A 10,211-nucleotide genomic window follows, 5' to 3' on the forward strand; every position below is an offset into this window, starting at 1 on the left:
ACTTTTTGCAACACGAATACATTTTCTTGCTCCTTCACACTGCTTACAGTGAATGATTGGAACTATCTGCCAGGTGCCGTAGTTTCTATTTCGGATCACTCCTTTTATTTTTCATTCTTTATCGGTTCACCTGCTTTATGATAGCCGTCGCTATTGACCTGATGTATTTCTCCTCCGTACAGCTTTCTACACATGTTGATATGCCATTTTTATTCTTTTTTTCATTTATTATTGATAATAATATTATTACTAATATTATTATTTTAATTTTGTACAGCATTTTTATATTCGTATTTTGCTGCTTGTATAACTGTACAATGTTAGCTCTGTTCATTTCTGTTATGTTTCCCCGAGGGAAGGTTCTATGTCGTTTACTATTGTTTCTTGTATAATGCAGCACAATTTGTTTCTTCATTGAATTTTTATATGTTCTGATCTGCTCCCCTCTGTAATGTTTTGGCAATTGAACATAAAAGAAATAAATACAAATAAATGAATAAGTTTGTGCATGATGTGAAAACATACTCTACAGACAGTCAACACTGCTATGAGCAACTCAGCCAAAGAATTGGGCTGTACTTGGCATGTATAATTTACAAGTGGAGCTCAAAGCTGCCAGCAGCTTGTAAATTTCATCATTTTATTAGGTTGCTGCTATTGGCCATTGGCTGAAATGAATTAAGAGGGCTGTTTGGATTATAGTATGCACTTCTTGCCGCAGGGTGGCAGCCCCATGCTGCCACCCTTCAGTAATAACTTCACTGCACGCCGGTATAACCCTATGAGTGGGCGAATGCATTTCATAACTCGCTAATACGGACTGTTGCCCTCTGTCATCACGCTTGCAACTGCCAGCATGCTTGTTGTGGCAAGAAAAAAAATATAGCGCTCAAAGCATGTGACTAATACCTGTATATACTCTCATTTTTGGTAGAATAAATATCGAAGCCCATTTTCGAGAATTTTGCCAATACCGTGGCACCGCTTAGCAAACGGACTGCTTCAAGTTGTTACATGTACCTCGTATACCTAGGTCCTTTCGTTTCTTTGTCTCCAGTTTTTCAACGTGCGCTGCAGTTTGGTGATCTCGGCTAACTTGAATTGATGTTGTTAGGACCCGCAAAATTCTAGGGAGCTGGTGTAAATATTTATGTAATGGTTGCTTATGCATTTTATATGGTGAACCAAGCTTTGCTTTGTGTGTAACAGTAGCCATTTTTCTATACAATAAGTAAAATATTTTAATACATGTGTGCCCGACTTTTTTTCAGTGCCCGTTCAGTGTAATAGCAATATGCGGCCTCTTTTTTGTTACACTCATTGCTTTGACCTGAGATTCAGGTCAAAGCAAAACTTTCTTGGTGCAAGAAAGTCTTGCATTCCCTTTTGTGTTGTTGCTAAAACCCCCTGATGCAGTTTCAGTAGCACAATTGGATTTGTGTGGTTTGAAATTATAATGTGCCCATGAAACTCAATGCGAGAGAATACAATTATGCAGGACACAGAGTACTACAACTCGCTACGTTGGATTATGGACAACGATCCTGCCGAACTTGACCTTCGATTCTCGGTGGACGAAGATCTGTTCGGGCAGATGCAACAGCGTGAGTTAGTGCCCGGCGGTGCTGACCTACCCGTCACGCAGGAGAACAAGGCCCGCTATGTCGACCTTGTGATCCAGTGGCGCTTCGCGTCTCGCGTGCGGCCCCAGATGAATGCCTTTCTCGAAGGTCTGAATGAGCTGGTGCCCCTGGCCCTGCTGCGCGTCTTCGACGAGCACGAACTCGAGTTGCTGATGTGTGGCATCGGCCAGATTGATGTGCGTGACTGGCGGCGCCACACTGTCTACAAGGGTGGCTACCATGCCAACCACGTGGTGGTCCAGTGGTTCTGGAGGCTGGTGCTGTCGTTCAACAATGAGATGCGGTCACGCCTGCTCCAGTTTGTCACGGGCACGTCGAGGGTTCCGATGAATGGCTTTGCCGAGCTGCACGGCAGCAATGGGCCGCAGCCTTTTACACTGGAACGGTGGGGATCACCGAGCAACTTGCCTCGCTCTCACACCTGGTGAGGGCTGTTTTTCTTGCTTTCCTATTTTGATTTGCTGTAGACAGTGCAAAAAAATCATTGCCTGCATCAAAAGTCTATTGCGTGGGGGGTCCGCAAACACTCAGAATATTTGACAACCTGGAACATGCCCATGAATTCAGATATGCAGCCTGTACATAGTACAAGCAACCAAAATAGTATTTTGTTTAATTCAACTCTTAAATCCTCATGATTGTTGGCCCATATGAAGAGGAAAAATGACTTTAATGTGAGACTGAAAGATATACAGTAGATTTTGAGTAAATGAAAATTTGTTAAATGGAACTGCTGCTTGTATGGAACAACTGCCTCTAATATGATTAGTTTCGTACTTGAACAATGCAACCCCGTTCATCTCCCAGTAAACAGGACTCCTGTTAAACTGTACACTATATCCCGGTTCCTTCAGGTTCTGTTTAACAAGAGTCCAGTATAGTTGCTATTGCTTAGGTACTGATGTAGTGTTGCCCATGTAATTTGATGTGATGCAACTAGAGTGACCGTTATTTTCGTAATTAATATTTATTTTTTAGTATGTATGTTTACCAGCACCCGTGATAAGAGGAATCACTGTGCTCACTGAAGGATCAGATGCTGGGTCCGACATAATGATAAGCGTAAGTGCACAAAGACTGGAACAATAAGACGACACAGAGTGCTTGTTGAGTCGTCTTCTTATGCCCATCTGCGTGCGCTTACAGTTTTCATAGTGTCACTAAAGAAACATCGTTTACTCCTGAGAAGTTGTTTCTTTGTCAAGCCCAGCAAAATTTCATAACATAGATTATGGTTTTTAGGTAATTTAGGTTGCTTAGCTTGAAAGCAAACAATCGAACACGATGGAAATTTACTACTTCTTTGCAATTTCAATTTCATTTATGATCTGTGAGAAAATAACGTCATGTAACTTCCTTCACTCTATGCAACGAACATTGATCAACTGCTAGATTACAATATTCCTTGGCTTATCTATATATATATATATATAATTTTCCTTTTTTGCCCCATTACCTGGCTTAGCTTCAACCGGTTAGATCTGCCGATGTACGAAAGTTACCAAGATCTTCGGGAGAAATTGATACAGGCCATTGAAGGATCAGAATCCTTTGGAGGAGTCGACTAGCATTCCACGCTACTATGGTCTCCAAAGCTTCTGTGGCACATTGCACAGGCAAGCTGTTTTCTTATTCATTCGCAGTAGGACAGAACACCAGTATGTACCAAGTGAATGTCATAAATGTTTTTCAATTAAATGCAAAGGTACAATCAACTACAGTACAATTTCGAGAAAGCCCCCCCCCCCCCTCGCCTCCCGACGAAGTCGACATTGCTGGCGAAATAGAGAGGGGGGGTGCGCTATCTCTGAATAGCACCAAAATTCAAAATGGCGGCAAAATTTTCACGCCAGAAAAAAAAACGCAGTTCGCATGGATTAAACTTTTATTACAGTGAACTTTATTTAGGCCCACAATTCGTTGTAGCTTTTAATAACTTTTAAAACCATCGAAGGGCTCCTCCGAGTCAGTTGTAAAAAGTTTCAGCCTTCCGCTTGAAGTCTGCCGCTGTCTTCTGGCACCACGGCTCCAACATTTGCCAGTCCGCTGTGCAGGTCGCCGTCCTCTGAGAGATCGAGCGCTTTCCTAATGCCGCATCTCTTGATGGACCGTGCTACTATCTCCTCAGGTACAGCGGCCCACGCCTCAGCAATGAAATCGAGCACATGCTGCCGCAGCGCTTCTTCGTTTCCTTTCGGGATTTATGCTTTGTTACACATATACTGCTCCCACAAATGCCGCAAGGTGGACTTGAATAGCTTATTCCAATACACGTCAGCAGGCTGCAGGATGCACAAGCAGCAGGCTGCAGGATGCTTGTGCATCCCACAGGCACGTAAAGCACGTTGATGTCATACTCCTTGAAGGAATTTGTGGCAGCCTGTCTTATGGCTGGGCGCCTGGTCCAACTGTAGCTGACCTCTCACCGCAAACTTAAAGCAACAAATGGCGCGGAGCAATCAGGCTGCAGTGCAAAGCAGAATTGGATTGCACTTAATTGGATTCATGGCAGCCAGCAGGACCACACACACAAAAAAAACATAATATTTGTAGAAAAATCTGGGGAAACTTTTTTTGTCAACTGCATGTGGCAGGCCATTGTTGCCTGGGCGCGTTGTTGTGGAGCAGTGGAAGGGAGAAGGGGCGCTTTCCCGGAATGGTGCGAAGATTTGAAATTGCCAGTGAAGTTTAGAGGAGGTGCGACGCCTGTACTGGTGAGGGCGCTTACTTGGAATTTTAGGGTAATTTAAAGCTTTCAAAAGAATATATGACCAACTGCAGCATCAATTATCCCACAGAAAATGTTATAACTTGAGACACTGTGTTGTGTCCACCTTTAAGTTTCTCATGTAGATAATGCCCTGGTCACTATCGAGCTTGTTCCTAAAGAAATCGGTTAAAAACCGGCAGGGCTGTAACCTTCAACTGTGCAAGAGTTGCCGTGACAAAAGTGTACGTAGCAGTGCCTGTTGAGGTCATAAGGTTAAGTCACTGTACGGGTGCATTTCCTGTTCCAGGGTTGCAACCTATGTGCATGTCCACAGGGTTTGAACAGTCTTGTTACACCATCTTATCTCAAGTGTCAGCGCAAGAACAAGTTTTAGTCACCCAGATGCAACAAGTGCCTTTTCTGCTGCTCATCCAGCCAATGGGGGCCACGATACCAGCTTGATTTCTTCTTTCTCCTCTACTCTGGACTGCTGACCAACCTTGCTCGGCCTAGCAAAATGTTCTTGTTTGTGCTTTTGCAGGCATGTAGTAGTAACAGTAGTAGTAGCAGCACCTCTCAATCATTCATCTGGTTTTGGCAAGCATCATTGTTCGGCCATTTTGGTTAAGGGTCTCTTATTTTAGTGTCACTATAACCCAGTCTCTTGAGGAAACAGCCAGTCTCATGTCTTACTGGTTGTACAAAGTGCTGCTATTTGAACTTACTGGAGAAAAGTACATTTTGCGTTAGAGGACATGGCCGAAAGAAATGAGACTCCTGTGGATCCACGCATGTCATTTCTTTCTGCTGTGCTTGTGCACAGTGTGCTACGTTTTCAGCTGATTTCCACATTTACAAGTCTAATCTTGAGTGAAGCTGTGCATTACTAGTTGCTTCTTTTACTAGGTATTTATTGAGAGAAGATCTTGTATGTTGCCCGCAATAGAAAAGCAGCTGGTGTATAAACTGGCACTGTTCGCTTAATCCTGCGTGATGAAGTGACAGGTACAAGTTCATGCTTGGTGATGCTACATTTGGAGGCACCCACTTTTGTTCTTGTTTTGCCCAGAGTTCAAGCAGCATTCAGTGCGTACCTGTTCTTGACAACAGTGGCATAATTACAGCGGGTACCGAACGGTGGCACCAGTGTCGTCTTTTAACTAGTCAAGTTCTAGAATGAGCCCTTCAGGCTGTCGGTATATGTCAGACTGATGGTGTCAGATTCTGAAATGAGAAATGTAGTTTGCCGAGCAACAAGAATTTTTGAACCTTGTGAACTGAGAAGAAAAGGTGGGTTAGGGGTGGTCCTGTGTTGTAAGTTCATGTTTGCAGGACTCATGTTTACACCATCTTTAGCTCCTCATATACTATTCGCTGGAGAAGCACTTGTCTCAATGTTATCGTATTTTCATGGAGATTGGCAGTGATCATTATCACTGCACCTGATGCACTTCCTTTATTGCTTTAGTGGAGGCAAGTCTGTGGAAAGGGAGGTATGTTAAAATACTGTGGAGAAATGCTTTGTGTTTGCACAGCGATATCCCTTCGGTTCCGCCCTTTTGTTTTTGCTACACTTTAATATGCAATGAGCTCAACCACTAGGCAACTGGGCTATGTGGAAAAGCCAATATTTCAATCTAAGGAGAATGGCTTGTGCAATTGCACAGGAAGGAGCAAAAGCTCTGTTAAGGAGATGCACACCAGTACAGCCTTACTTTTACAAGCTCAGCTTACTGTTCTGGCTGGTTTCATGCCACATCAGAAGCATTTTAAAGTAGCACTGTTGATTGAGTGTTACAATAAGACGCACTTTTGCAAGCCATGGTGCAATCCCATATAGCCGTATACCGCCGTTGCCACTCGCACATCCTGCCTTGCTGAAGCACTCTAAGCATTAGTATGGTTGTATTTCACATTGTCGTACCACATTACAATCGTAGTGCTGTTGTTGTTTCTTGTCGGCTTTTGCATTTCAGTCGTAGAAATGCAGCTCGTTGCTACAACATAAGTTGAGAAAATTGGAGTGGCCTCAAGAAATGTGACGCAGCATGTGCCATCGCACATTACTTCTCAACAAGCGAGTTTTTCTCAGTTTGAAACAGTTTGAACAGATGCTGAATGTGTTTTCTTCTGCACCAACTGAACTAGGGTTGCAGTGTATGGAAAAATTTTCCACTCTTCAAGCACATGCAAACTGGTGTGTAGCGCTACAGTATTCGAGCACATAGATTTAATTTGAGATCTTTTCTCATGGTTACATGCTCATAATGAAGGCCCATATGCAGCCTCAGCAGAATGGCTCTGCGAAATTCAGCTTTCGATGAAGTTTGGAGAACGCACACCTTGAAAATGCACACCTGTTGGTGTTCCTAACGTACAAGGTCCTATTGGACCAATGCGAACGACTGTGTTCTGGCACAATGCATCTCCACTTTGCTGCTTTTGCACCGAGAGGGTGCAAATTGCTGCGCAAAGGCCCATGTTCACAAAACCCTTAGCTAAGTCATTAAAGCACTTGTTTGAACTTTTATATGTATATGAAAGTTGCTTGACTACATTAACATGTAGCTCTATCTATGTACAACTAAGCAAACATGAAGAGCTCTATATACAAAAAAAACCTGCTTTTTATATTGTGGCATGTAAAGCAGAGAAAAAGCCCCTACATTATTTGGGGGTTCACCAGAATGTCACATCTCGCCCTTCAAATTTTTAAATGCTTTTATGGGAGTAGAAGGCTTGTTTTGTGCATGATTTCATAGATTCGTGTTCAGGCTGTTTCGATATTGAATTGCTGTAATTGTGAGAGGTTGTGCAGTTTATGTTAGGTTGAGGTTTTAAGTGTGTGTAATATAGAGCAATTTGTTAGCAGAACTTTACTTAGATGGACTGAGGTTATCGATTACATATTTACGTGCATGTGTATTGTGTGTTCATATATTAGGTATCCAGACTTTCTGACTGCATTATGTGAGGCAACTGTGTGCAACAGCAGTAACTTTGGTAAACAACACTTGTGCTTCATTTTGCAAGTTTGGTGCAGCCACAAAGAAATGTATTTCTCTTAGAGCTAACTTGTTGTTTAATGGGAATCTTGTTGGTACTTAATTCAGTTTTTCACCGTGCTTAAAGTCTCAAGATCCAATGTGCGGGGTCATGTACAGTGCACAGGTAGGCAGCAAAGCAACATTTAAAAGGTTATATTTGCTCTGTACTGCATGATATAGATTGTGTCAAATAACTTAGCATTTGTAAAAAAAGGGCCTTCTTTTTGTTTTAATCTGTAAAATCTCTGCCACTATTACCAGCGGTTTAGTAACCTTTACCTACCTCTTGCAAAGAAAGCCAGCTTTGAGCCTTGTACATTGAAACGTGCAACTTTACTAGACGAGCACTGAAGAAAAACGTTCCAAATATTGGCGCGTTTTTTTTTTTTTTTGCCATGTTGACATGACACATTTAAGACGACCATGTAGTACCAGCACAGAAGTTGAAAAGCGTGGCTTCACTTGCAGCACGCCTGTTTGCCTACTCTTCAGCTCTGCATACAGGATTGAAATATTTTGTGTCCTCTCTTGAGGAGGCAAACAGCTTTCCAATTGTTATGAAGCAGCACTTTCCAACGGCATGTTTGCTCAATTTAGGAGTTAAAAGCACATTGCCAATTAAATTTATGCACACAGCTTCTCCTACTGCCGGATTTAATGCTGCCATACATGTTTTTTAAATAGAGCCGGGCCGAGTTCAAGTGAGATTTTATTTTATGTGTGCAATTATCAAACCTGTTTGGAGTGCATGCAGTCTTTTTTTTTTTTTTTCTTCCCTTTTTTTACATTTTAAGTCGCTGTTTCGGCACGCACATTTATTTACAAATAACCTGTGACAATTGCTGTTGCTCGATTTTTTTTTTACACCAAACAGTGAATTCAAGTATTTTTCTTGCTGTGTACACTGAGCATGTCGTATTTGTGTTGTTGAAAGAGAAATTTTCATGGCAAACGTGCACTTACTGCTTGAGCTTCGAGTCACGCACAGAGTCATTCAAGTTTGTGTACAATAAATAGCGTTTGGCAGATGCCTTTATTTATAAATAAAACTTAGAACTGACAAATGCATTCGCATCAATCAAGGAGGGGGAAAACTTGGAAGGCACATGATTGTTCAGAGGAGCTCTTGGGAATGAAACTCATTTCTCCATCTGGAAACAAGCTGAATCGGAGCTCGTTGTTCGGCATGCTCAACTTATTCGTGTCAAGTATTACTGGCCAACTTCCTCATGTTTGTCCAAGCTGCAGATGGAGCCAAGTTGTTCCTGTTCCACCGCCCGGTGTTAAATCATTCAGGGACACCGAGGGGCTGTCCAGTATTACTTGGCAGAAGATGCATTGGCCACGCTAACATTAAGTTGGCTAGTGGGTGCAAGTACCCACTGTTACTATACAACATAACAATAATCAAAACGGTGATAAATATGTACTTGATTCAGCAGCATGCAAACTAAGTTAACACACAATTTGAACAATGCAGTGTTGTCTCTTACACACTGCACCTCATGTTTTGCCAGTCGCAATTCAGTGGCACGTGGAAACAGATCAATGCTGTGCGGCTGAAAACTAGTGCCTAGTGCATGTCTCAACTTATGCTGTTGTTGGCGTTGGGAAGGAAGCCTCTGCCCCTGTGTGAAAATTAACTGGTAATCTAGCCCAAGCACACATTGCTTCGGGCCTTTTGTCAGCAATTTTGTCTGCATTGGGAATCGCATTAAACCCTCGTCGTTGTTCTTGAAGTACAGTACAGTCTTCGCTGCACTGTGGTGCACAAGCGAGTTGTTAACCAGCAACAGATATGACTGTGTATACGTTGCCTTCAAATGAAGCTTTTGTTTAAGAAGCGCTTGCGCATTTTTTCAAAGTTCTAGAAATGCTACACCGCACATCTTGTGCATGAAAGTAACAAGAATGACATTTAGCAAAAACGAAAGTTTAGAAATATTCATACAGTATCTGAGATTAAAGTTGGTCTTGAAGTGTCCTGCCTGGCTTCGTTACTATGACATCATAATGCAGAATGACGTTTCTTAAGATTAACACTATGTATGACTTTTCAGCATACATAGTATAGTAACAAAGGTGCGAGCGAATTGTATAGCTTACTCGGTGGCATTGTCTGAACTGAAGTTTTAGCACTAACAACAAACTTGCAAAAGTTGATTGAAAAATAATTTGACTGGCTGCAAGTAAAAGGTGTTCATGTAAAGGTCAATGCAGCAAAGTATTACTGCTGGAGAGAATTCAGCAACTTTGCTCTAGCTAGCTTCAAATGACACTGCTTTGTTTGGATTCTAAACATAATTACATTGCACAAAAAATTGGACATGCGGCATATGACATGGCCAAATTGCAGCATCAGTTTGGGCAGCTGTGCTTGACGCATCGCACAATTTCCTTGAAAGATAGAAAATGCAGCATCTACAATGTTTCTAGAAGGTGAGCTATGGAATCATTAAAGACATTGACATCGGCAACTTATTTTCTATTCTTGCCAAGTGTGCTGTGAAGACAAATAGAAATGTTGGGCTTTGACAGAGCTTTCCATGAAGCAGATGAAAAATAAGCAGTGACCAGCACAGTATTTGAAGAAAACACTCACACTTGTGTCAGAGTCTATTCCGCTGCCCGCCACAAGCAACTACGAACATATTTACTAAGTGCACCCCCCCTTTATCAAGCACTGCAGATGCCCTTGCGCCTAACATGGGAAATCCACTAGAAGAAAATTTGGATATCTTTCTGTTGATAGAGACTTTAAGGCAATTTGAATAAGCTGGATGTCTACGTGTGTGGGTCATGTTGAATTAT

General features: G+C 42.1%; 1 protein-coding gene across 4 annotated transcripts in view; it reads left to right on the top strand.

The window, feature by feature from the left end:
* Nedd4 (E3 ubiquitin-protein ligase Nedd4) overlaps positions 1-4,908 on the top strand; it is a 34,074-nt gene extending 29,166 nt beyond the window's left edge. For all 4 annotated transcript variants that reach the window (XM_037436251.2, XM_075896405.1, XM_037436253.2 and 1 more), the window contains exons 19-21: positions 1,499-2,067; positions 3,109-3,259; positions 4,661-4,908. In XM_037436251.2, coding sequence (XP_037292148.2) covers positions 1,499-2,067; positions 3,109-3,211 — 672 coding nt within the window. In that variant the 3' untranslated portion in view covers positions 3,212-3,259; positions 4,661-4,908. The remainder of the gene's footprint in view (positions 1-1,498; positions 2,068-3,108; positions 3,260-4,660) is intronic.
* Positions 4,909-10,211: the final 5,303 nt, after the last annotated feature.

Source organism: Rhipicephalus microplus, chromosome 1, assembly GCF_043290135.1.
Source record: "Rhipicephalus microplus isolate Deutch F79 chromosome 1, USDA_Rmic, whole genome shotgun sequence".
NCBI classification, from domain to species: domain Eukaryota; kingdom Metazoa; phylum Arthropoda; class Arachnida; order Ixodida; family Ixodidae; genus Rhipicephalus; species Rhipicephalus microplus.